Raw genomic sequence first — 26,576 nt, 5'->3', positions numbered from 1 at the left:
CCAATGCTTCGCGCCCTCGCCCCAGGTGTGGCCCAGACCTCGCGTCGTGTTCATGCCTGCTGACTGGCCCTGGCCTGCCTGCCCTAGTCCCGCCCGCGTGAACGCTATTCTTGCTTCTTGCTCTCGTTCCCCCCAATCGTGCGACTTGGCCGTGCTGGTACCGCTGTCACATCTGCTGTATCAGCCCTGAGGCACACCAGACGCCTCCCCTTCCATTCCTCCCTCCCCCAAAGGAAACAGGCCGCTGGTCAATGCCACACACGCGCCGGACTAGCCTGCGAATCCATCAAAATCTGCTGCCCGCGCCCCTTTTTCGCCTTCCTGCTGCCGTTTATCACTGCCATGCCTCGCCGCCGCTGTCAGCAATAGTCGAATGCTCGCTGGCTCGCCATTCCACTGTCCATTCGCTGTGTTGACGGCCGCTCCTCCGTGCTGACCTGAGTCCTCGCGCGAGGCCTGCTTTTGCACGTCTGTTCTCTTTCTCTTTCTCTTTTTATTGTCTTTGTTTGGCTGCACGCTCCGTGCCTTTGTCGTCGTCGTCGTTGTTGGTGGAGGACTGAACAAACACCCCGCACGCCCACGTCTGGGACCCAGGGCAAGCAATCATGGGAAAACTAATCAAGAACCATCTGGCGCGGCTAATCGTCCTCACCGCTGCCGTCTGTACGTTGTGGAAGTCCTGGCCTCTTTGTTTTTTGCTCGCCTGTCTAACATCCATCCTGCAGTCCAATTTGCCGCCGGCGTCCACGGCTTCTTCTGGCCCAAGGTGTTCTGGGACTTTATCACGAAAAACCTCGACGGCGCCGTCAAGCCCATCCCCATCCTGCAGGTCTTCAACGTCATCTTCGGCCTGCTCGGCATCGCCCTCGAATGGCCTTTCAAGCCTCTCGCCGGCTCCATGATCCACCGCAGCATCGAGGTTCGACTGCTCCTGCTGCCCGTCAGCACTCTGCTTGCTGGCCTGCTCTACCAGGGCACGAACCCCGCCATCTACTACATTGTGGGGATGGTCGTGTACTTTTGGGCGTACAGCGAAGGCGAGGTGAGAATCTCCACTTCCTCACACGTACTGGGACACCTCAGGCTGATTTCTCACAGGTCGTTTGCCCCGAACCGTGGACCTTGCCCCAGAAACCAGGCCGAATAACGAAAGTCTAATGATCTAATTTTCCCGATGCTTTCATGACTTTGATAGCTCATGCATGCATGGACTCTAACCTTTTTTTTTTTTTTTTCTTTTCATTTCTTTTTTGCTGAACTGATCGAGCCGTGGATCATTTGAACGTCCCCCTCCCCCCTTTCTGACGACTTGTAGATATATACATTGAGGATTTCTTTTTCTTTTTTGGTACAGTTGCGGTGTGGGCGTGTGAACATGCCGTAGTCTGTGGCGGATACCGCGCCTGCGTGTGGTATTGCGCATTCGAGAGTCCTTGCGCATGGGCTGTATATATATGCACATATAGCGACACGATACTCCCTCAAAACAATTCAAAAATTATTACGATGAGAATTATCTAGCAAACGTAGCTACGGCCCCGTTGGGTGCGCTCCAATCTGACAGCCGTTGACCACCTGTCGCGCCGTTGGGGGATCACGATCTAGACATTGTCTCGGGCGTCTTCGGCGCCACCGACTAGTCTCCGCGCGTGTATCTCAGTCAACCTGTCAACTCTATAATAAATTGCTATTCCACCGCGACGGATAAGTAAGACACGACGGGCAACGGCGATGCTTGGCCGTTAAGTAACTAATTAATTAATCTGAACCCTCTCCACTCTCCACCCGGCCTACCTGCGATGCCGTCCAACGAGGACATCCTCCGCTCCGCGCCCGCCGCCTCGTTCAACGGCGCCCTCGACAAGTTCCGCCACAGCCTCTCCCCCGACCGGCCTCGCTCCACCACCGCGTCGCCGCTCAAGCGACGATACGCAGACCCGGAAGGCGAAGACGAACACGAAGCCGAAGCCCACACACCCTCCTCATCGCCCTCCCGCCCGCCCGCCAAACGCACCCGCTCCTCCCCATCCGCCTCGCCCTCCCCCATCAACCTCCTCCGCGACACCACCCCGCCCAACCTAATCCTCCTCCTCGTCGGCGTCAACCCGGGCCTGCTCACCGGCCGCACGGGCTTCGTGTACGCGCACCCGTCCAACCTGTACTGGAAGCTGCTGCACGGCTCGGGCCTGACCTCGCGCCGCCACCCGCCGCGCGACACCTACCGCCTGCCGGCGCTCTACGGCCTCGGCAACACCAACCTCGTCACGCGCCCGACGCGCGACGCCAGCATGCTGAGCCGCGCCGAGCTGGCGGCCGGCGCGCGCGCGCTCGAACACTCCGTGCGCGCGTGCCGCCCCGACGCCGTCGCGCTGGTGGGCAAGGGCGTGTGGGACGCCGTGTGGCGCGTGCGTCGCGGCCGGGGCTTGCGCCGTGCTGACGGCTTTGCGTATGGTTGGCAGGCGGAGAGTGAGAATGTGGGCGTGGATGAGCCCGCGGGCTGGCCGGGCGCGCCGGTGTTTGTGGCTACGTCCACGAGCGGGCTGGCCGCGGGTATGTCGATGGCGGAGAAGCTGGCGGTGTGGAGCGAGTTGGGCGCGTGGGTTGTGCGCCGGAGGGAGGAAAGGGGGTTTGTGCCGGATGAGAGTTGAGATTAACTAACTATGGGACGGAGTATGGAGTAGTTAGTTTTTGGATGTTTATGCATGTGGTTACGGAGTTAATTATCTACATCTCGTCATTGCTGCTCCGGTCATCAGGCAGCACGATCGGAGCCCGCCCAGCCTCCCTCCTCTCGTCGTCCATCTCGTCCAACACATCCTCCAAATCGACATGGACCCGCAGCCCCTTTTCAACAAGAACATTCCACACCTTCCTTAGCTCCCCAAAGCCCATCTCCTCCCGCAGCCCCGGCTCCTCAAACGCCAGCAGCACAAGCGCCTTCGCCCATGGGCACGACCGGATCGCTCGGTAGAACACGTCACGAGCCCGGCGTCTGTGGCCCAGTGCCAGTTCGAACAGGATATACAGCTTCCACAGCGCGGCGCTGCACTGGCCGCCGCTGGAGCCGACCGCCGTCTCAAAAGCGGCGCGCGCGGAGTGCGCTGTAGATCCCGTCGAGACGCCGCGGTGCAGCTCGCTGTAGATGGAGAAGAAATGCGGTGTGAGAGGAGGCTGCGCCGTCGCCTTACCTGACGCCTGGTGTGGTGGGGCTATATGGTGTCGTAGAACATCGCGTACGCGGTCGTCCGTGCGAAAGCGAGACTCGTTGTAAGCGAAGAGGCTCAGGAAGATGGTGTTGTGTGGGAAAAGAGCCAGGCTGCGGGATAACTCCTCCCGGATCAAAGCCGGCTTGTACCTCCTCGTGCTCAAGGTATGGTGCCATAGGAGCCGAGCTTTAGACTGATGCAGGAGCTCGGACATGTGTGCTTGCGCCAGATTGTTTGCCGCCAGCCGTTCTTCAGCGTCTCGGTATGTTTGCAGCGCACTTTCAACATCCCGGCCCTGTTTGAGATAGGCCAATACCGCGAGACAATCAGTGCTACTAACGAACTCGAGCGGTTTTCGAAAAGACAGGCCATGGTCCCGGGAGTCAACAAGGATCTGGAAGCGGTTAACACCAGTTCGTGCTACCGTGGCTTGAGGGAACTACTTACTCTTCGTATCTTCAGCGATTCCGCCGGACTAAGATCGGCGGCCTGCTGTGCCTTCGCTGAGAGTTGCTCAGCGTCGATGCTGGTGTCCGGCATTGCGCGGAGCAGCTGAATTGCCTTGTGAATGTCCTGTTTTGTCAACAATTCCCAGAGCCATGATCGCCATAGCAGCACAAAATCCCGCTTGGCGTCCTCCGAGAAGGAATTGTTCATGGACAGAGTTGTCATCCAGACCTTCTCGGCTGCGGCTTCTTGGCCGCGCCGGCTCTCGACCAGCGCATACGTGTTGTACAGCTCAACGCTTAGCGGCCGCTTGCGCAAGAGGGATTTGGCGTATTTTGTGGCGTTGTCGGGGTCACAGGCATACTCAAGGCCGATAGAGTATTTGGCTAAAGCGTCGTTCGTCGGTGTACGACCTACCAAGTGTCGCAGAGTTTGGCGGGCCCATCGAGCATCGATGATGCCCGCATTATCAGCATAAGTGTTTTTCCAGGACAGAAATGCTGAATACCAAGACGAGGCGTCGCTGAACATAGTATCTTCATTATTTGCAAAATTGGAATATGGAAGCAAGATGGGAGTGGCAGACTCATGGTTTTCTGGACCAGAGGAAATACTCTCAAGCCACTGGGCAGGTATATCCGACTGATCCAGGATCAGGTTGCGAATAAAAGGATCCTCACACCACTGTGATAGAGTATCTGGATTCTTCCCCGAAGACTGAGGGGGAAGGCGACAAAAAAGGAGAAAAGCGTCAAGCAGTAGATCGGATACGTCTTCCGAGAAAATGGCAAGAAATTCTGAAATGTCAGATGATAAAATTACCTGGTATGGGTCATCCTCTTGGACTTCATCTTGTGTCCGGGCCGGCAGGCATGAGTGATGCATAAGGTTCTGCTCCACCTTGATCCAGGAGTCAAAGATGGCTGCCGTGTCAACTGTCCCTGGCGGTGGAGCTGCTTTGGCGGTAGGTGGTTCGTGCCCAGCAGCGTCCCAACCTCTAGCATTAGCTTCCCCTAGCCGAGCCCCTTCGCCGTCCCAAAAGTCAGAAAATGAGCTGATGGCATCGTAAGTTGTACTGAGGTCTGGTGGGCGACAAAAGTTAAATTCCAGTATCGCTTGCCACATAGCCACAGCATGTTCTTGGTAGCCGGCCTCGCGCATGAAAAGACTAAGTCGGAGCAAGATATATATGTGGATGATGTCCCGCTTATCATTGTCGCGAGAGGTGCGGATTATGTGTAAACACTCTAGGAAAATAGAACGACAGTTTTCATACGTAAAACTGGTGAAGCGTGTTTGTTGAAAATCAAGGTATTTAACCCATAGAGATATGTATCCTGCGTTTGACTGTAGGATATTTTTCCAATTATTCGACAGTGTTTTCGTGTCCCATACCTGGGCGCCTTCTTCCATCATGCCAAGTATAAGCCGATCACGAGGAGCACTGCTAGAAACTTTGGTTAATGCCTTCTCATATATGGAAATTTTTACATCAGCAATGCTTCTCCTTTCAGCGGATGTGAATGTGCGGCGACCTTCCGAGTCTGCAACGCCAACTAGATTTTCCTGGTGATCAATAAGATCCAACCATCCAGAAACATCCTCCGGATGGGCGGAAACATGAGCTGACAGTTTGGAATTCTGTTGCCTTGCAGCCTGGCCTTCAGACTCCAAATCTGAATCTGAGGTCAAATCCATATCGAAAGCAGATTCTTGGGGCGGCTTCACCTTCCCTTCAAGTGAACGGTAGTCTGGAAAATCCAAATCATAATATAAAGAATTTTCGACTTTCCTCCGTTTTCTGCTTCCGCTAGATGATAGAGGAATGAAATTTTGCTGTAATTCAGCGCCTGCTTGAGCGGGAACCGACGGACGAACGCGGCGAAAGTCCTTATATTTACTAGCTTGTCTCCAAGCAGAAGTATTGAATCTTTGCCTGTCAATATCCGTCCTTCCGCTGCCAGACATATGTATCACGATTTTATTTCCCATGCTTGACTCGTGATCTATAACATAGTTGGAACGTAGGCCTAGAACTCTACCTGCACCAAGGCGACGGTAGAGAGGTATGTCATATTTATGAGGAGCTCCATACTCCACATTATATCTATCACCTTTCCGATCTATTTTGAAGATATCAGAAGCGAGTTGACTTCGCTCTCTGTATTCAATCGAGCGTTCAGGAACGCGTGGGTGTTCTGGAGGGGCAAGTTTGTCGCTATCCTTGCTTTCTTTAGGGTGAGCATGTCTGCGTCCATGTCTAGACTTTTGCGAGCCTTGGGCGGCATCGCGTTCTCTGGCCCCTTTGTCATCCCTATGTTTTTCCTGGTGATGCTCTGTAGCTACAGCCTGAAGAGGGAGCTTGGGTTTAAAGCTCGAGAACTTGGGTACTGCCTGCTTTCCCTACACACCATGCAATTAGTACGAATTCTTGCATAGTCATCAGAAACTCATTGCTATACCTTTTCTCCTGCAGGCTCCATCTCTGCGTTGGCCTCACCCCGAACTCTCTCGGTCAGCTCAAGTAGTAGGCTGGGGTCGGGTGAACTTGCCTCTCGAGAGAGGTGCGGCCGGGAAAAACTTCCCGTTACGGACCATAAATTTTTAGAGCTTCGAGTGCTGTCGCGCAGACAAAAACTCCGATCCAGCGGGGGTTAGAGGTTGCGTTGCTGGCTACGCTCATTTTTAGAAATGGTTTTTTCTTGAATATTTCTAGTACTGATTTTTCACTTTTTTCAAAATGGCATCGTCGCTGGCTGCGCAACTTGCACAAATTGCAGCGACATCGACCCATCAGCTTGATCTAAAAGCGCAGAGAGCCGCGCATTCTCAATCGTTAATATTCGATAAAAAGGTCGCGGGATCTCAGGACTTTGACACGATTTTCCAAATATGCTACGAAGGATTTCAGGAGTTATGCTCCTTGGATGCGCGCTTTCTGCCCTTCAGACGAACCATTTTCAGTGATCATAGTAAAACGGAGGATCGTGGGCAAATGACTGCAGACCAGAACAAGAAACTTGACAACGTATTAGAGGACTTCATGATCCTCGTTGGAGCGCGGCTTCTTTTGAACCCGGCCGTCAAAGCAATTGACTGGCTCATTAGACGGTTTCGGTAGGCATTCATCCCCAGTTACTCCTAGACCTGATAGCGACTGACATATCTCTGGTAGTGTACACGAGCACAACACGCCCTGTCTCCTCCTCACCTTTCTCCCTTACCATACCACCCCTTTATTTTTAAACCTACTGTCTATATTGCCTGATGATCTCACCCAGACATTTAAGGTCCTATTTCCATATAAGAGAAGTTTAAGTCTTCCTCCCAGGCAAGCAATCGTACAGAGTGCTACAACAAATAAACTATTTTTTTCGGCACTGAATAACTATGTTTTGCAAGCTGGAAGAAACCTCGCCCAATACCAGGGGCTCGTTTCCTTTTGGGCCGGGGTCACTACAGAGGCACTTGCAAACATGTTAGATTCGGCCAAGTCTGGGAGAATGGAAATCGAAAATAGAAACAAGGAAGATGTGCTAATTCGGATACTTCCAGTATTGAATGATGCATTCATGTTACAAAATGCTCCCCAGCTGGTTGTTGGTTGTTATATGTTTTGCGTGGTGCTTGCAAGCAAAGCAGACCTAGAGGACCATGTTCTTGATGACTTAATGGAGGCTGTGACCAGTTCATGGACCGAGACTAATACTGCGTCCGGCATCACCTGTTTGTCAGTACTGGCACAACATAAGCAAGAGCAAGCTTTGTCTCAAAAAGTTGTCAAGGCACTGATGGAGGTGGACAATGTTATTCAAATTATCGAAGAGCTAAGTGGGCGGTACTCAATGACGAATCTGATTCTTGGTCTCCTAAAAGGGTGCGTTCAATGGAATGGAAAACGTGCAGATTCTGCTCGGATTCCATTCGTTGGTCAAGTCATAGAAAAATCCATTTTGAACGACGAAGAAACAGTCAAAGCTTTAGTTATCTTACTCGAGGCGATTGACTCTCTACAACGGCGGAATCTTGTGACAGACGGAATAGGGAAGCAATTATCGGATTTGCTCTTGCAATTTAACGAATCTGCTCACCTCACACCATTGCTTCGCAGTGCCGTGCAGGAATCAGGAGTCGACGTCACCCGATTGGAAATGACATTGGAGACTGTCCTTCACATGGACGTGACTCCCATGGAGATCGAGTATGTTGACATGGCTGACTCCACAGGCAATTCTGAAATCGAAGACACGTTCGCGAAGGCTTTTGAATCCCTGTCCAAAGTGTCACCGAAGGAATACTCTTTCCTAGTAGAACAACCCAATCTGTTCAACCAGTTGGCTCATGCCTTTGTGCATGGGGCTTTTGTGAAAGACAGAGTATCAAAGTTCATCAAGCTCCCCGTTCTCCATTTCGACAAGGCTTTGGAGGACCCTCTTTATCTATCCTTTTTCATTCGCTTCTTCTGCGGCCCATACCCAGCTACGGCAAGGGCTGTGGCGATAAGCATTATCACGTCTTGCGTAGCTGAGATGGCGGATAATGGCGTTGACATACAGGCGATTATTCCCTACACGATCTCGGCTCTTGCTGATCCTTCAGAGAGAGTCCGGAGAGAAGCCGCCGGCCTATTGACAATAATTGATCGCCAAATTTCAAAGTGCCGGAACAAAGATACGTCGGATATCTGCATCTGGGGCCGCGAGCACGTATATGGCCAGACCGACTTTTCGAAGTCTATCCAGTGGCTCTCTGCCAAAGATGTCTATAAACTTACACACCGTTTTTTGATACCCGGAGTGGAGGAGTTTATACTTGATCCTGACCAAGTTGGCCGGGCCTTAGTACTCGCTATTCGCGGCGAAGTAGCGGGATCGAAGACAGTTGATGCCGAACTGAAGAAGCAATTCCGTCGCGATCTATTCTCTTTTATTTGCTCCCACGTCAATTCAACCCCACTGCACACCGTCAAATTACGGCTACTGAAAATTCTAAACCAGGTCGGAAAAGTTGGATCAATGACTCGGACTCAAACTCTTCGACCAATATTTGATCACTGGAGACTTCTTAGGCCGGACGACATTCAGCGTATTGAAAATGAGGAGCAGATACCCGTGAAAGAATTGGAAGAGCAAATTTTACGGATTATTTACCCGAAAGACACCGATGCTGTTGAGCTCTTATATGCCTCCATAGTTTCAAATCCACAAACTACAAGGCCTTCCTTCCAATCTGCAGCTTTCAATCGTTTGAGGGAAGCCTGGCGTTCATTTGATCCTAGTTATGAGCTGGTGCTTGCCAGTAAGCTACTCGAACTCTGTTTAGAACCCGAGCCTGAGAATATAGCATTGGTAAGTGGTGCTAAGGGCCTTCTCCGAGCTGTAGACCTTTCTGGCCCTGTTATCCTTGACTTTGTTGGTAAGGTCTCTTCATCTGGAGCCGACCTTGGATATCGAGGGCCACCTTCAAAAAAAAGACGCACGAGTCAGAACAATATGGTATCTATGAACCTGATGGATAAAGAGATGGATTCTGCGCTCCAGAAAATCACCTTCGTTCTCGAGCTAGTGGACGGATCTCACCCGGAGAATTCTCCCGAACTAATCCCTGGCCTCTTCCAAATACTCACTACTATCCATCACCTGAAATTGCAGACCAGATCAGAAATGAGTTATCTCCTCAGCTTAAACCTAGGCATTCTACTAAGTATTATCAACAAATGGAAAGGTACCCCAGCACGGAAAATCAATTCTTCTTCTTTAAGAGCGGATTTGATAATCGACTGTGTGCGTACATCTGAAAGCCCTCAAGTCCAAAATACAGCACTGCTTTTGGTTGCAGGCCTGGCTACTGTTGCGCCGGAACTTGTATTGCACAGCGTCATGCCTATATTTACATTTATGGGCTCTAGCGTTTTAAGAAAAGACGACGAATATTCTGCTCTTGTCATTGACCAGGTAAATTCTACTCCCTATTTTTATTGTTTTTTACGTTTTCATTTTGATATTAACATTTAGATCTTTGTTTAGACAATTGACCAAGTCGTTCCCCCTCTGGTACAATCGTTACGAAACCAAAAAAGAGATGTGGTGTCGGGTACTTCGGAACTTCTCCTTTCTTTTACTACGGCGTTTGAACACATCCCTTCATACCGCAGATTACGACTGTTCGATGCATTGGTTGCTAAACTGGGTCCCGAGGATTTCTTATTTGCAGTATTTGCGATGTTTGCGAATCGGTATGCCTTGGACAAAGATGTTCTGTCCGTGATGACAGCTCTAGCATCGGACTGCAATGTGGAATTGCAGCTTATTGTGAGTGTGATCTTGGGTCGGTTCAATTCCCCTTTGACTAATCAACCTTTAGACTTATGGCCGATATCTTAACTTGGTTAAAGATGCACTCCAACCTAAGCCGAAATTAGCAAAGACGCTATTAGGCGTTGGCGGCGAAGATGGACGGGACCCCCAGAGGGTAGCAGTGGACTTACTTCAAGCACTTTCACATCTTTTGAAATTCGCCTCCCTACGAACGAAGATAACCGAATGTTTTGATTCCGGTACTGATGAGCAAATTGATAAAGCCCATACGCTTTTTTCCAGCCTTTTAGAGCAGGTTATAGCCTTATCTGAGCCGTCCACCTCAACGAAATCCATAAGCAATGCTTGTGGTGAGACTCTGGGCACATTACTAGGTACCCTTTCGTTGGTCGATTTTATTGACACTGTTGAGGTGCTGCTTCGACGACCAAGCAATGACCTTCGCCGAAAGGTTCTGAAACTTCTTGAAAACCGCCTGGATGATAGCGAATACAAGGATCGACCCTCACAACTACGGACTTTATCTTTCCTGACTGTCTTGATAGATATTCTCGAGACGTCCCCCGATACCTTACTTCAACACACGGCAATCGCTTGCATTGAGAAGATTTCTGAGAAATACGGAAAGAAAGAACCACAGCAGGTTGTTTCGGCAGCAAAGGTTATTTCGGGCACTCATGGCATTGGGCAGCCTGAAAAACGTATTCGAGTAATGGGGTTACTTTGTCTTGCCTCTATGACCGACGTAGTAGGCGAAGCCATTATTCCTGCGCTTCCTGATGGCCTTCCTCGCGCATTTGACCTTTTGAAAAATGCCGTTGAAACGTCAACCCCAGATTCGGAACTTCACGATGCAGTATTCTCCTTCATTTCTGCTATTCTCATACAAATTCCCTGGATAATTTCCGGTTCTCACCTCGATAAAATTCTCCAACTGTCTGCGAAGTGTTCAAATGCCGATTTGAATCAAGGATGTGAGGAGAATCGCATTGAGGTTCTGCAATTGTTGGCTAGCAAGTCTGATGTTGGAGAAGTCCTCGCTGCTATTGAACGAAACTGGGATTTGTTAATGCCTGAGGGTCCAAAGGTTAGTATCTATATACTTTTTTCCCCGAAATATTTTTTATTAACATTATGTAGGTTATCCAAGAAGTCCTTGACATAGCAAAAATTGCAATTGAAAAACATCCAAAGTCCGCTACAGTGAAAAATATCCCAGTTTTGATGAAACTGCTCTGCAAAGCCTTTGACCTTCGTCGAATTCGGCTTCTTTCGGGAGACTCTGAGATTTTTGACGAAATCGATGTTACCGAGACCGAATCACAAATAAACGATGTGGCTATCAAAATGATATATAAGCTGAACGACACAACCTTTCATCCGCTCTTCATAGACCTAGCAGACTGGGCAATGAATGGATTGAATAAAAAAGAACACACGGGCCGTATCGCACGTCTAACATCATTCTATAGCTTTTTGCAGTGCTTTTTCGGCACTCTCAAGGTCAGTAATGCTTTTTCTGTGCCAAGACGGCTTGAAAGCCTAGCTAATTATCATCGTATTATTTAGTCCATTGTCACGGGATATTCCAGCTACGTTATTGAAAACGCAGTCGAAGTGCTTAAGATTTCCCGTTGTAACGATAAGGCGACGAAACCCCTCTGGTTAGCCTGCCTGAGTATGCTGCGAAACTCATTTGAACACGATCAAGATGGTAAGTGATCAGTGGTCGCTGTACCTTAAAGTAGGGACTAACAAATAACCGGCATACAGAATTTTGGCAGTCGCCAAGTCATCTTGCATCTATTTCTGAGCCTCTCCTCCGACAAATTTCTCTCGCTCAGAATGCTTCGACCTCGGATCTTGTTGTTTCTGAGGCCATCCCCACCATAGTAGCACTTGCTGTCGCTGCCGATTCGTCCGAAAATCACAAAGAATTGAATACAACGATCATGAAATATTTACGCGCAGGGCCGAGCAGCCGTGGAAACAATGCGTACACGCGTTTGGCAGCCGTCAAATGCGAGCATCAGCTAACAGAGCGTTTGGGAGAAGAGTGGCTCGCAATGCTTCCTGAAATGCTGCCATATATCAGCGAATTACTGGAGGACGACGATGAGAACGTGGAACGAGAGGCGCGAAAGTGGGTGTTGACGATCGAGGATATCTTAGGTGAGAAATTGGATGACATGTTAGCATAGAACTCGCCCTTGTTTGTGTTTTGCGGAGTATGGGAAAATGGATTCGTGTTTGTTGGTATCTATGGCGTTGGAATATGTATCTATATGCCGGATTTCATATAAAAAGCTCTCTAGGTGCTCTTAGTTTGGTGGAGGGTTCAAATCAAGGCCGTCAACAGTCAACTTGAACGAATCATTGCGAGAATAACTCCCAGCAACGTCCAAGTCCAATCTCCCCCTTACACAATCGTCAAAGTCAACCTCCGAAATCAGCAGCCCGCCTTCCTGCTCATCATCCGCAAACCACGCCGGGCCCGCAAGAACCTTGCCCATGGGGCTCACAATGCATGACCCGCCGCCTGTAAGAATGTCATCTGTACCGTCGCTGCCTTTGGCATCAGGGCCCATCACCCAGCTGGGCATCTGGCTCTTCCGAACACATTGGTTGCAGCTGAGAACAACAGAGCGGCTCTCGCATGCCACTGTTTGCATCAAGGGTAGCCAAGTATCGCGGCCGTCTGCAGTTGGAGCTAGATATAGGTTTACATTTTGCTGATACAGGCTTTGTCGCAACAACGGCATGTAGTTCTCCCAGCAAATTGCGGCGGCGAGGGTCAACTTGACACCGTTGATTTCAGTTGTTACGGCTTTCAAGGTCGATGGCGACCCTTGGGCCCAGACAAGACGTTCAGTGCCGGTCTACGACCGTGTGATTAGAGAAAATGCATCTGCTAGGATTAAGTAGATATCATAGCTCACCGGCATGACCTTCCGCCGCTTCCCCAGCATCCCTCGCTGGGGGTCAACATACACCACCGCGCAGTACAGGCTTCCGGCACACCGTTCGATCAGTCCCACGATCACAAGGAGCCCAGTCTCACGCGCGATGCGCTCCAGGGTCTCTCGAACCCCATCGCCTCGGTAATTCTTCCCTTCAGCGACAGGTAGCCGCTTATACACCCAGTCATCTCCCGCTCCAGTAGGCGTATCTCCCAGATCAACAGCAGCTTGAAAGTAGTTCAGGTACTGTTCCCGCCCAATGTCATCACGGCTTCCCATCGCTGCACCCCAAGTGCATGTCCGTGGATAACCTCCTAGAAAACCTTCGGGAAAAAGGATGATTTTGGCACCACGGGACGCTGCCAGTCGGGCAACCCGTTCAAGAGTTGAGATCGTCTCCTCGGTGGTGTCCCGGGTCCTCGCCTGGGACACGGCGACTTTAAGCTTCTGAGACATGCTGGTCAAGGTTGAATTGAACACGGTCGATGTACAATGTTCGGCAACAACCTGCCTGTCGGGTTCTTGGGGTTTCCCCGCACTAGCCATACTGTTTACCCCGACGGCGAGGTGGGGAATCACCGACAAGGTTCTCAGTCAAGATGTTGGGCAACACGCGGCTCTGGGGAAGATTGAGGAGAAGAGAAGGCCTATCTTATGGTAGCTATTTACAATAATCTAAGAACGAAGCACCCCTAGGATGATATAAGATATGTGTCAACGGATAAATTACGATCCCAAGCATGGTGTGTAGCCGATGGAACCGTACTCAAAGATCATCGACTGGAAGAATCCAATATTCTTGTCTCATACATCCCTTCAGAACATACATCAGGAACGCATCCAGCTCAAAATCGGACGACGGAAGCGTAGACAGATCGAGCGAGGCAAGAGACTGTACTCCGTACGGAGTACTGTAAACGCTATTCTATTTCATATCGTGGAAGACATAGTCGTAGTCGTGTTCGCTATGGAACCACAAGGGGTTATTTACCAACCATGAACTCCGCTGTTGAATTCACACTGCGGTAGATCCTGCCTTGAATTTTCAACTGCTGTATAATTATGGTACACACAAAGTCCCTATAAAAAAAGGAACATGTCACGCTCATTATGCCCATGAGGATTTTAGTACGCCACTTTTGTACGCATGTCCTATTGCATAAATTAGCCCTGCAACAAGGGAGGCGTCAGAGCAAAACGAAAACTCAGGACTTACAGAAATCTTCCTTTCAATTTCACGAACAGATCGATCCAGCTCTCCGGCTATCATTAGCTTCTTATCATTTGGTAAAGTAAAATACGTTTCGCAGAGGTCTCCGTCAATAGTTCCTTTCGCAGGTGCGTAGTAACTTCGGTAAATTAAATGGTCACGGCCGGCTAAAGGGGGGTTTTGTGAGGTTAGCTGCATTTCTAGGCTTTGGAAGAAATCAACATCTTCACGGCTGACAAAGGGTATAAGCAATCCAATGGTTCCCTGTAGCCCAGTCCAGACAACGATATCTCTTCCCCCAGCGACTAGCTGTGTTTTTTGAAGGCTTGTAGGGATATCTTGAGGGTAATAGTGAACCACCAAACCGAGTCTGTTCGGTGCACCCTGGAGATACTGCCTTTCATGGATAAGGTGTGCGCCTGAACCATCTTCATCGGCCTCTTCTGACGCTTTTTGGGGACATCTTAATAGCCAAAGATTTCCAAATTTATCACCGCCAGCAACAGTTTCATAATCAACCATTGCCGTACATGTAGTCCAACGAGGAATCATATCATCAGCGAAAGGAATAAGTCGGTTCTCCTGAAACTTATATACCACGTAAGTAACACTCTCTTGAACGTCGCTGACAACGATACGGCTACCCTGGGTCTGAAGGCCAACAATCATACGTGGTGTGACCTCGGCTTGGCATTTGCGAAGTAGTTGCTTCATGCCGAGATCATAGATTCGTAAGTCTGTGCCGATACCAGCAATGAGACGTCCTTGAAAAGGCAAAAGAGCTTGAGGTGGAGATTCAACTTTCGTTTTATGAATAAACTCAAGTTCTTTCCCTTCTTCTTGAAATCTATAGATATGAATGTAACCTCCTGACGAAGAAGGGGGGTTAGCAATCATGTTTTGGCCTGTTCCAACAACCAGAAACGTTTCATCGTCTTGGCTGGAAAATGGTACTGCAGCAACGCTGATGGCTGCTTCGTTCTCTTCCAGTTCAATACGAGAAAGTACTCCTTTTCTGTTGATTGGATCTACAACCTGGATGCATGATGCCCAGTGACCTGTTCCACGAGCGTACCCAAAGTCTTCTGGGGGTAGCTCTGCAGATTCTCCATTAACTGCTTTTGAATCCTGAATCAGTTTCGCTTTTGTAGTAGGCGCAAGTATATTGTTGTCAGCCTCTATGACATAAAAAAGGGCGTGTTCCGGGTGGCGAACAAAATGCCGTGGCGTGTAGGCAAGTGATATAGACTCTTGAAGAAGATTATTGTCAAGCTTTTCAATCGAGAAGATCCTATCGATTATTTTATTAGAAACCTAGACGAAAAGAAAATTCACGAAGTAGGACGGTTCAACGAATTTTTCATCAGTAGGAACAATTGGATAAAAAGTAAATCCGCAGTGTCGATGTCGACTTGGGGACTTTGGTAGTCATCATGAAAGAAAGCTATCAAGCGCTGAAGACATGGTACAGAAAAAAAATCTTACCTTAAGTTTTGGCCCTGGATTCCAACCATACCTTCCACACACTGCTCACTACTGAAATTCCAACTCCATTCAAGAGGAACATAGTCCAATGGCGTAAGCATGAAATTCCTTGTCTGGATATCGGAGTACCCTAGCCACGGACGTGAACTTAATGCTAATACTGATTTCTGCTCCTTTACGGATACATTGAAGAGTTTGACTGGTTTAAGACCGAGAAACCTTGTGCGGGTATCCGATAGTTCGCCGGTCACTTCATCTAGAACGGTACGAAGGTAAATGCCAGAATAGAGCCCAATGTGGAGATAGAGGGTGGAACCGCCCGAGGTAGAATCAATCATTGGCATTATCGAAAGGGCGGATGGAGCGGAGGTAAGAGCCTGAACAGATTTATTTTCAAGGGTGGATTCTGGATCCAGACTTAGGATGCGGACAGTCGAATCATCACATCCAACAGCGAGGAATGAACTTCTGACACGGCCTGGCGGCACTTCGCCTAGACTCAGGCTTGTAACAGTGCCAGACATTTCACGCTTTTCATCGTATTCTGCTAAAGACCCATCGCTATCCATTTCAAAGTAAACAATTTCACCAGAGCTAAGAGCTACCGCAACTTGGCGCTCATTCGTAGCTGCAGCAACAATAGATCGATGTTGTGGAGCAGGCCATTCATTTACTCGTCGATCAGCATGTATATGCCGTATGCCTCTTGGATGGACCTGGATCAGGGAATCTTCACCAAGCTGTTGGACGGCTAGGGTAGGGGCAGAGGGGAGAAAGCCTGTATCGGTGACTTCTTCCACTGTTTCACCAATACTCAAAACCAAAGTGCCGTTGGAAAAGGATAATATGATGTATGCGTCGTACTGATCATTTCGGGTAAGTTTAGTAGTCCAGACAGCTGACGGAACACTGGGAAGTTCAGATTCGACAATCTCCGATACCTCAAGGCCATGTTTCAAGGTTCTGAAGGTACTTCGCGCTCCAGTACCGCACAGGGTATAAAACTGGGGTGCATCATCCTCGGTAAGATTTGTGACCTTGCAACTCATCAATGGGTTCATGGAATTCACGCTCTCGACCAAGTTCAAATTTTCAGCGGGTCGAGGTTGGAAAAAAATGGGGGAAAGTGGCTCCGATGGATCCGCTGAGAAATCGTCGCTAGTGAACTCGGTTTCATCATCATCGTCGCCTAGTTTTTCAAACTGATAAAAATGATGATTGCCGGTTTCGCTGGCTACAAATAGGAAACCATTTTTCAGAATACACAGACTCGACGCAATTGGAACAGTATCAAAGTATTTCAGCTTCAGGCGCTGTACTTCACCAGTGGGCTGCCCATTACCGTCCTCGGCCATGTCCATGGTAACTTTAAATAGGTCTCCATCTTCAGTTTGTAAAAGGCAGAAGAACGCTCTTCGCATCTTGTGAACCACACCTGCCACGATCGTTCGTTTTCGGTCTGGATTTTCAGTAGCCCCAATGCGACGAGGAATCGGTACTCTGAAGGGGTCTTGATTCGAGTGACGATAAGTGATACTGCCTTCAGCACAAACAAGAACACCACTAGGGCCATCTGCCCCACCTGGTACTTGAAAGAGAATGCTTGAAGTGCGGTCAACAGGCTCGGCCCATTTTCGAACAACATGATTCAGACCAAGGTCAAGCTCATAGTAAACAAGCAGTTTCTCCAGTTCCTCATACGCCGAGCCAGTCGGATCTAGGTCGGATTCCGTGTATTCTACTTCTAGAGCTGCAAAAATAGGGTTCTCGTACCCCACGTCAAGAGCTGTCATCGCAAAGACCAAGGTCTGAGGGCGGTGAGCCTCAAGCGGAGATGAAATCGTGAGCTCTGCTTGGGCATTTCGATTCAAAACATACACCAATTTATTTTTCTCCACCGATGCTATCAAGCACGCTCGCCCTTTTGGGTCTACGGCAAGATACTGGCCAGGTACAACTCGTCGGATACCGGATTTTCCAAATGTTTCCAGGTGGATGCGGTTGAAGCGGTTTTGCGAAGGGACATATTCGATGATGGTAATTCGACCAGAGTCAGAACCGATTATAATATAGTCTAATGACACAAATACTTAGCATCACTCATCAAAGGCACTGCGCGAGGATATAGCGGCCAGTCCTTTCGCGTGGGAGGCAGAATTGGAAGAGCGAATGAAGGCGTCATGCTGCTCCCAAAGCTTCCAATAATCACTAATTTGGCCTTTTACAATCATATTAGGTGTAAACATACCTTTGCTGCTCCCTGCAAGCCTGAATGCGGCCAGTGACCTTATTATACCGAACACATCTTGAGAGTAGAGTGTGCGAATTTTGCCTTGATGGGAATCCGGCTCGTGAATTGAAAGTTTAGAGCCAGATGCAGTTACAATCTGCTGCTCCTTGATGCCTGAAAATTGCCCAATGATTGCTTGAGTGATGGCTGTCGGTGGCTGGATCGTAAGCGAGTACATGAACATAGACGACGTGGTCGCCATGGCTGCTGGGGGAGCCGCACTAGCTAATTATGAAAGCCGATTGAATCTCATAGGGAATGCAAGATGCCTTTGCATCTGTTGAAAAGCGAAATTTCACAATTTCTGGTAGATACGGAGGGAATGAGGATGTTGAAATTGTGGAGTTGGTTGATGGCTGGGATGAGACTGAGGTTGAGGTTTTCTTTGCCTTTCGATGCGCGTCGAGCACGTAGCGCTCGCCGTAGCCCTTTCCGTCCCCCAAGCTGATCACTCTTCGCCTCGCTCATTGAACGTGAACCCTCTTGCTCTAGTTTTATCATTTTCCAAGCCCATTTTCTCCCCTACATTCCTTTCTTGCTGCGCGTACTTCTGATGCTTACTAAGCGGCCTCTGTTTTCTTTTAGGATTGGATAGCTAGCTTTTGCTTTACACCCCCCGCTCGCAGTGGTGCACTTGACCTTGACACCTGTGATATCATTTTACGATGGCGGACAACGAGCCTAGAGAAGAGACACCGATTACATTCCAAGTTAAATCATCCAATGATGCGAAATACACGCTGACGCTACCACCGTCAACGACAATCGAGGATCTGAAAGCCAAACTTGCAGCCCCAGAATACGCAGATGTCCCCCCTGGTCGCCAGCGACTGATCTACTCCGGACGAGTCCTGAAAGACCACGATACTCTAGCAACTCACAAAGTTAAGGATAGCCATACAATACACCTGGTTAAGAGTGCCGCCAGCAATCAGCCCGCTCCTCAAGCTTCCCAAAGTGCGAGCACAACAACTGGACGATCAACACCTCAAGCGCCACCACCTGGTATTCCTACAAATATCGCCGCTGGGACTGGAAATAATCCCTTAATGGGTCTCACCGGAGCTAGATATGCCGGCTATCTTCAGCTTCCCGGAGCAGGGATGTTTGGACCCGATGGTGGGGTAAGTTACTGAGTGTTATTCGGAATATCGATTAGTATCTAATGTGCGGAACTAGATGGGGCCTCCTCCTAGTTCCGAGCAATTGATAAACATGTTGGATAACCCACAATTCCAATCAATGATGAACGAGGCTCTCCAAAATCCACAACTTCTTGATATGATGGTCCAACAAAATCCTATGCTGCGGGATATGGGGCCAGGTGTTCGACAGATGATGCAAACTCCTGAGTTTCGAAGAATGTTGACAGATCCTGCCATGCTTCGTCAAATGGCTCAAATGCAAAGTCGACTGGGCTTGAATCCATTGGGAGGAAGCCCGGCTTTTCCGGCTCCCGGTGTCACCAATACAACGACAGAGGAGCATCGCCAGCAAGACGAGGCACAGCCTGGGAGTACTACTGATTCTGCAGGAAACGCTTCTGACCCGTTTGGCGCTTTTAGGTTTCCGCCCACACAAGGGGTTGCCCCGAACCCTTTTGCTGCACTATTTGGCAACCCGGCCCTCGGTAGCGCTGTAGCTGGTAATGCGGGGAACTCAACTTCACGGGAAGCACCTACAACAGGTGCTGATGCCCCAACTGGAACTACCGAGAACCCTCCGACGAACCAAACTCCGCAAAACCCATTTGCTGCGCTATTTAACCCTGCTTTATTTGGCCCTCCTGGTGGCCAAACTGAGGGCCAGCAAGGCCAAAATCCATATGCCGCTCTTATGAATAATCCGCTTTTGCAAGATCCTGCACTATTTAATCAAATGATGCAGAATTTTGGGGGAGGCCAAGGTGCCTCAACAAATACCGACCCTGGTACCAATCCACTGGCTGCGCTTTTCCCTGGCTTAATGCCGCAAACCAACTCTGCCTCGCAGGATACCCGCCCTCCAGAAGAAAGGTATGCCGAACAACTTCGCCAGTTGAATGAGATGGGGTTTTTTGAGTTTGATAGGAACATTGAAGCACTGAGAAGAGCAGGTGGCAACGTGCAGGGTGCGATAGAATATTTACTAAATAATTCATAAGATATGCGTGGGATGCGGTGATGTGATCGGAAATTGTGCCTTCTATTTTTCTGTGCTCTGGCGTATAGTTATTCCTTTCAATCCACCCATATCTTCCTTGTTCTTCGGACAATCTGCAAAAGAATCACTCTACCTCTCGGCCCTGCTTGAGGTTAACAGGCAAGACCGTATCAAATCGTTGTAGGTCATAACAACTTTTAAAAAAGATCTTAACCTGGGTCGCATCTATTGAGCAGCTGCTAAATGTACGCATTTTTACTCCGTAGGTTATGGGGTCCGGAGTAACTACTCCGTACGGTGTACATATGCTGACTAATACAACCAAGACACGCCGAGGATTACCTCATCCCTGGCGCTCCTTCTCACCAGCCCGTGTCTGTGCAAACAACAGGAGGCAACTGGCTTCATCCTCGCGCATCTTGCACTCGACAGAGCAATAATGTGGCCCATGCCCATGCGACGCTGCCCGCCCTGAGTCCCCGCCTTGTCACTACGTACTCCACTCCTCGACCACCTGATGTCGTAGCCCACCACCTGGCAATGGCACTCTACATCTTACCAACAGATTGACGCATGGGGCCATCGTTTGCCGATTGTATTCGCTTTTCTTCCTTTCTTTTCAAGAACTCATAGCTTTTCATTTAATACTTTTTACCAGTTACGCTCGCTTTCCAATCGGTCACCGATGATTGATCCCCTTTGTCCCCTCGTAGCGACAATCTCCGAAGAACTCCATAGTTCCTAATCACTATTTCAAGCGCACCAGGATGGCCCACGATATCCGGCTATGGCACCCCGTTGTGCTGGCTATTTCTTTTTTCTCAACCGCTCATGCCTTCTACATACCTGGTACGTATGCTCTGCCAAACGCCCACTTTAAAAATATGCCACTTGTACTAACAAGAGTGCTTGGTGGAATAGGCTATTCAATCCGGAGCTATCGTGAAAATGACGCCATTCCCCTTCTAGTAAATAAGATTTTCTCCGACCGTTCCCAACTTCAGTATGCTTACTTTGACCTTCCATTCGTCTGTCCTCCAAGCGGCAAGAAGCATGGAAGTTTTCCGTTTGCCAGTGGCCACAGCATGTCTCTCAATCTGGGTGAAGTCTTGCGTGGAGATCGTATTCAAACATCTGATTTTGAAGTGTCAATGGGGAAAAACATTGGTTGCCAATTTCTTTGTTATAAAAAGATTGGCCGCAAAGATGTATACCGTGCGAAGAATCTTATCTCAGAAGGATATGTTGTAGAATGGATTCTGGACAATTTGCCGGGGGCAACGAGCTTTGTTTCGGTAGACAGGTCCAAACGATATTATTCTACAGGTTTCAAACTTGGATACCAGGACTTTTCGCCTTCTGTCCGGCAGCCCAGATTCTTCATCCACAACCACTTTACTTTGGTGATCCGCTGGCGAGATGCTCCAGGAAATGCTGGCCCTCATAGTGGGAAAGTTATTGTCGGATTCGAAATTTATCCGAAAAGTATTGGTGGCGTTGGTCGTTCCGCGAACGGGTGTCCAAAGGATGTACATGCGAAGCAAGAGCGCCTAGAGCTGTACATTGCCCCAAACAATACTAGACTGGCCGAAAAGTATCCAGGCTCTTCTTATTTACCAGAGAACGATGATGTCGATGACGGCGCGTCAATCACGGTCCCGTACTCATACTCAGTATATTTCCGGAAGGAAGAAAACATTGGATGGTCTAATCGATGGGACCTGTATTTTTCGAGTCATCAAGAGGGTCGAATTACCCATTGGCTCGCAATTCTGAATGCTCTTACTATTGCGACAGTACTAGGGTTCGTTGTTTTTGTTATTTGGGGGAGAACCATGTCGGATGGCAAAGGCCGCGGTGAAGGATATATTGAAGAAGGGAAAGTAAAACTGGTATCACGGACCCCAAGAAGTGGTAGTCGAACTCCTAGAACCCCCAAAAGTGACAAGACACCCTCCATTAGTCTCCTTGACCACCACACGGAAGATCGTTACGATGACCATTTATCTGATGAAGAGATGGAGGAGGTAGCTTCATGGAAGCATTTACATGGCGATGTGTTTCGTACTCCAGCATACAGTGGACTTTTGGCACCTATAGTTGGCTCAGGAATGCAGCTCCTCTTCATGGCAGTTGGCCTTCTAGCATTAAGTTGCCTTGGGGTCCTGAACCCTAGTTTCAGAGGAGGTTTTTTGAGCGTCGGCATGGGACTGTTCGTCTTTGCTGGCACTTTCTCTGGTTATTTTTCAGGAAGGCTCTATAGGACCTTCGGAGGGAAGAATTGGCATAAAAACACCATAGTTGTAAGTCAAAGCACATTGTTATTTGATTGCTCATAGCTGACAATATCTTCCAGACTGCACTGCTTTTTCCGGGGCTGTTCTTTGCCTTAATTTTCGTTCTCAACCTATTTGTCTGGGCCCAGGCGTCCAGCACAGCTATCCCATTTGGGACATTGATAGCAATTATTGCCCTCTGGCTTTTGATTCAACTTCCTCTCGTTTATTTTAGTGGCTGGTACGGTTATGAAAAAACAACTCCTTGGGATCATCCCACTCGCACGAGTTCAATCTCTCGACAAATCCCACCCCAGTCGTGGTATTTGACGTCCATCCAAGGCACACTTTTGACCGGACTTCCACCTTTCGCAGTTCTTTTTGTGGAATTGCTTTTTGTCTTTCACAATCTACTTCAAGATAAGAGCGGCTACTATTATGTGTTTGGGTACTTGAGCGCGATCTGCATTATCTTGATTATAACTGTCAGCGAAGTGACAATCATCGCTACGTATAGTCAACTTTGCGCAGAGAACCATCGATGGTGGTGGCAGAGCTTTATTATTGGAGGTAGCAGTGCTTTATGGGTATTCATTTCGTGCGTTTGGTATTACTGCACAAAATTGCGGATTCAGGGTTTCATCTCGTGCCTGCTGTTCTTTGGATACAGCTTTCTGGGCTGTGCTGTCTACGGCTTACTAACCGGAACGGTGGGATTTCTTACCGCTTATGCTTTTGTCCGTCGAATATATAGGTAAGCCATCCACCCACCTATTCCCTGCTGGCGAGCATGCTGACACTTCCCCTAATTTATATAGCTCTGTTAAGACAGACTAGTAAGCTGTTCCACTCTATTGCCTGTCATTATGCGACATCCAGTACCTAGAATCTGAATTCAGAGCCTGCTTGAGGTAGCAATAATACAGAGATACTATTTCTTCTACTTTTTTTCCACGCAGAATTGCTATCGCCAGAATATTTAAATATTTACCGCTAGGAATCAAAGCATTTCTTTTGCTTTTAGAATTCTAATATCGTACAAAATGCTGGATTTTTCACCCTTGTTCTGTGATACCAGGCCCTCGCGGTTGTCCTTGGTCAAACGTTTCTGGTGAGATCATTACTCTAACGGATATTTTGATTAGAACTCTTTCATGTTGGCCTAGATAAATATACTTATACAATTCATATATCCTAAGTCACCAAATAGGGTGTCTAGGCTACATGAACACTATAGCAGTATAAGGTAGGCAGGTGGAATATGCGAAATCAGGCCACAAAATACTTTGAACTATTCATGCACATAATTTTTCTATTCTGCCAGGGTGCATTTTATATAATTCATTATAAATTGTCAGGGAAAAAAAATATGGGTAAACCCTATCACACATCTGTGATTAGGAAATGGGTGAAATTGTGATTGGAAGTCAAAAGAGAGTAGGATCTCTTCTTGAGCTTTACGCAATTCCAGGGGCCAATATCACCCCAATGAATGGCGATCAAACCAAATGGTATAATACACTATCAAACTGAAGACATAAATTCGGAATCGGTATTTTTCAGTGCTGTCGGAAAATCTTCCTTCAGAGGTGAAATTTTAATCGGTGATGGAGAGCCAATAGATCAGAATTTAAACCGACCCTAGATAACTGTAACGAAAAGAGAAAGACTGCCGAATCACCATAATGAACAGATGGCGTGACGTGCTTTTGAGAAGTTTTCATCTAACTTCCGGGGCTGCAGCAGCTGCGAACTCGGCATTGACATTTCTAGCATTGGTACTTCCATCGCCGGTTTGCCTTCTTTCAAACAGTCGCCTCCACCATGCAGGTGGGTCTAAAGGCCGCTGGCCTCCATGCAAAGGAGGATACACGTCGGAGAAGAAATACCAAATATGGCCTACAATGACACCACATATTTCATCTTTTGGAATTGAGCCGTGGACAACGAGGCTAAATGCCATCAGTACCCAGGGTAGGTATGGCGCCGAGAAAACGAGCAGGCCGAGAATGCTGAGCCTAGTGTCAGGGTTCCGCCGGCCCCAAATGTAAACCAGACTCGACGACAAGGCGGGTCCAAGGAATGGAAGTGAGAGGAAGGGGGATAGAATAAGAAGGCTGGAGGTAGCGTATAGAAGAAGCCAGGCAAAATCAGCTGACGAGTGTCCGGATGATTCTTCTAGAAGCCTGGAATACCGCTGGAGAAAGAATACATGAAATATTATGTCTAGGCTCAACGGCCCGAAGTATAGGAACGTGGATATGAGGCGCCAATACTATAGCTTAAAAGTTAGTATATTTGACAAAAGCATTGTTCAAAAGACCGGGCGTTTCTCACTTGTGACTTCACAAAGACCGCTCGAAAGCTATAGAAAAGCTGGAAAGGTGTCAAGACATGACATTGAACAAGGATAGATGTTGCGACAGTAGCCGTAGTCCACCATCTTGTACAAAACGGCATCTCATAAAACCATTGTTCCAGCGGAAATTGGCCTGGCTGCCCGGCATTTCCCCAGATAGCGGCCATGGGTAGCGTGTTCCAAAGTCGTCAACGGCCAGAGAGGGAAGTATACGTCAGAGTGACAAAGCTTGGCTTCGGAAAGAACGAGAAAGTGGCCTCAGTCGTTCTGGTTCCAAAACATCAGCAAAAGAGCGGGAGGCATAGGGGAATATGGAGTTAACAGCAACAAGCGGGACCGGCCAGCCGAAGAATGGCGAGCTGTCTTGGTGCTGGCGCTGAGCTGCGGCTCTTCCAACTGTCGATCTGGCAATGATGACATAACGGCGACGGAATATCACCGGGCCGTTGACAGCTTATCTAACACTGGCTCGGATCAAGGAAACTCCGTGTAATACGCTAAGTCAACATTAGTTAGTGTCAGGCGCGTAAATTTGGATTTTGAACGTTCAGCCGATCGGCAAGCGCGCCCCTCGCGTTTTTTCGCGTTGCGAATGGCTGGGGGTTCCCCAACCACCTCAATAATACTATCACGAACCTTACGGGATCTCTTTGCAAACACTCCTTTTTGTCACTCTAGACAACCGTTCGCTGCTATCTATTTAGATTCACCTTAATCATATCTCACTTTACAAGATACGGTGCGGAGCGTCAAGATACCATACAATTGGTTCACTGTCTCACGCGGTACTACACTCCTAGATGGCGCAACGTTGACAGAGGCCTACGAGGTACATACGATTGCGATATTTGCTAGCGCGTTCTAAACATATTTTCATACGATGGCACCGAGGGGTCGCGGGCTCAAAAAGATTACAGGTGCATCCCCCACATCGGGGCGAACAAATAGCGGAGGCGCTCCGAATACTGCCGTAGGACAACCTTCATCTAGAGGAGCGGGAGCTGGCTCAAGGCCTCAGCAAGGAAAAAGTCAAGGGAGAGGAAGGGGAAAAGGAGGAGTAACAAGTCGGGCTGGAGAGTCTACGCCCTCTAGAAAAACAGATGTGCAACGTACGAGCTACTGTCCTTGATCTTGCCTCTCGAAAGCTATTCTAAATCTTATTTCTCTCTCTAGCCGGTGATCCTATTCCTCAACCCCGAAAACATCGCTACCATCCTGGAACAGTCGCCCTCAAAGAGATCCGCCGGTACCAGCGGTCCTGGGACCTCCTTCTCCTTAAACTCCCATTTGCACGCTTAGTTCGAGAAGTGGCTCTGGAAATGTTACCTGAAGGGGTTGGTGAGGAGCTCAGATGGCAGTCACAGGCCATTCAGGCTCTACAAGAAGCTTCGGAAGCATTCTTGGTACATCTTTTTGAAGATACCAATCTGTGCGCAATTCATGCCAAGCGGGTCACGATCATGCAGAAAGATATGCAGCTTGCGCGACGTATTCGGGGCGCGTGGGGCGGCATAGGATAATTTTAGAAGGCTCTTTCCGATTTATAAGAGTACCTCGCCTTAGTCTCTTTGCGCACTTTTTTGCGGTTTGCATTAGAGTGTCATCGCACTCACGGTGTTTGTTCGAGGTCGGTAGACCCGAGGATGGAGCAAAAGATGGCGTTTTGGAATTTGATGGCCATTTGAGTTCAATGTTACTTTGTGTCGCAATAAAATTCTTATTGTTCTTAATATATGTGTTATCAGTGTATGTGTGCTAATAATCACATGGGCTCCTTTGAAACAGCATTAAAGCAACGATTGAGCCTATGGCTAGAATAAGCCACGGCGGACTTCACCAAATACCGAGCTGTGGCTTCAGTCGCCGAATGCTTGTGGTGTATTT

The 26,576-nt window shown here is 48.6% G+C and overlaps 8 protein-coding genes across 8 annotated transcripts; 5 read left to right on the top strand and 3 right to left on the bottom strand.

The window, feature by feature from the left end:
- Positions 1 to 605: 605 nt before the first annotated feature.
- LOZ57_001759 (uncharacterized protein) lies at positions 606 to 1,158 on the top strand (the record flags this gene model as incomplete). The annotated part of the gene is made up of 3 exons (XM_049250842.1): positions 606 to 663; positions 726 to 1,042; positions 1,099 to 1,158. The coding sequence occupies 3 exons, from the start codon at positions 606 to 608 to the stop codon at positions 1,156 to 1,158; spliced, it is 435 nt and encodes a 144-aa protein (XP_049110426.1).
- A 1,566-nt stretch (positions 1,159 to 2,724) lies between these two features.
- On the bottom strand, positions 2,725 to 6,136 carry LOZ57_001758 (uncharacterized protein; the record flags this gene model as incomplete). The annotated part of the gene is made up of 3 exons (XM_049250841.1): positions 2,725 to 3,600; positions 3,654 to 6,056; positions 6,116 to 6,136. 3 exons carry the CDS (start codon positions 6,134 to 6,136, stop codon positions 2,725 to 2,727), a joined length of 3,300 nt encoding a protein of 1,099 aa, XP_049110425.1.
- Positions 6,137 to 6,393: 257 nt separating this feature from the next.
- Positions 6,394 to 12,171, top strand: UTP10 (snoRNA-binding rRNA-processing protein utp10; the record flags this gene model as incomplete). The annotated part of the gene is made up of 7 exons (XM_049250840.1): positions 6,394 to 6,770; positions 6,829 to 9,607; positions 9,680 to 9,964; positions 10,017 to 11,057; positions 11,111 to 11,473; positions 11,540 to 11,684; positions 11,744 to 12,171. 7 exons carry the CDS (start codon positions 6,394 to 6,396, stop codon positions 12,169 to 12,171), a joined length of 5,418 nt encoding a protein of 1,805 aa, XP_049110424.1.
- A 120-nt stretch (positions 12,172 to 12,291) lies between these two features.
- On the bottom strand, positions 12,292 to 13,386 carry LOZ57_001756 (uncharacterized protein; the record flags this gene model as incomplete). Its single annotated transcript, XM_049250839.1, has 2 exons — positions 12,292 to 12,849; positions 12,910 to 13,386. 2 exons carry the CDS (start codon positions 13,384 to 13,386, stop codon positions 12,292 to 12,294), a joined length of 1,035 nt encoding a protein of 344 aa, XP_049110423.1.
- Positions 13,387 to 14,038: 652 nt separating this feature from the next.
- On the bottom strand, positions 14,039 to 18,117 carry RSE1 (pre-mRNA-splicing factor rse1; the record flags this gene model as incomplete). Its single annotated transcript, XM_049250838.1, has 3 exons — positions 14,039 to 15,431; positions 15,626 to 17,699; positions 17,874 to 18,117. The coding sequence occupies 3 exons, from the start codon at positions 18,115 to 18,117 to the stop codon at positions 14,039 to 14,041; spliced, it is 3,711 nt and encodes a 1,236-aa protein (XP_049110422.1).
- Positions 18,118 to 18,580: 463 nt separating this feature from the next.
- Positions 18,581 to 20,057, top strand: LOZ57_001754 (uncharacterized protein; the record flags this gene model as incomplete). The annotated part of the gene is made up of 2 exons (XM_049250837.1): positions 18,581 to 19,039; positions 19,095 to 20,057. The coding sequence occupies 2 exons, from the start codon at positions 18,581 to 18,583 to the stop codon at positions 20,055 to 20,057; spliced, it is 1,422 nt and encodes a 473-aa protein (XP_049110421.1).
- A 767-nt stretch (positions 20,058 to 20,824) lies between these two features.
- On the top strand, positions 20,825 to 23,170 carry LOZ57_001753 (uncharacterized protein; the record flags this gene model as incomplete). The annotated part of the gene is made up of 5 exons (XM_049250836.1): positions 20,825 to 20,906; positions 20,979 to 22,360; positions 22,414 to 22,931; positions 23,004 to 23,087; positions 23,152 to 23,170. The coding sequence occupies 5 exons, from the start codon at positions 20,825 to 20,827 to the stop codon at positions 23,168 to 23,170; spliced, it is 2,085 nt and encodes a 694-aa protein (XP_049110420.1).
- A 2,402-nt stretch (positions 23,171 to 25,572) lies between these two features.
- Positions 25,573 to 26,212, top strand: CSE4 (centromeric DNA-binding histone H3-like protein cse4; the record flags this gene model as incomplete). The annotated part of the gene is made up of 2 exons (XM_049250835.1): positions 25,573 to 25,801; positions 25,866 to 26,212. The coding sequence occupies 2 exons, from the start codon at positions 25,573 to 25,575 to the stop codon at positions 26,210 to 26,212; spliced, it is 576 nt and encodes a 191-aa protein (XP_049110419.1).
- Between the last annotated feature and the right edge of the window lie 364 nt (positions 26,213 to 26,576).

The sequence above is a fragment of the Ophidiomyces ophidiicola genome (assembly GCF_022830035.1).
Source record: "Ophidiomyces ophidiicola strain CBS 122913 chromosome Unknown scaffold_4, whole genome shotgun sequence".
NCBI lineage: Eukaryota > Fungi > Ascomycota > Eurotiomycetes > Onygenales > Onygenaceae > Ophidiomyces > Ophidiomyces ophidiicola.
This window is presented reverse-complemented; position numbering and strand designations above follow the sequence as displayed.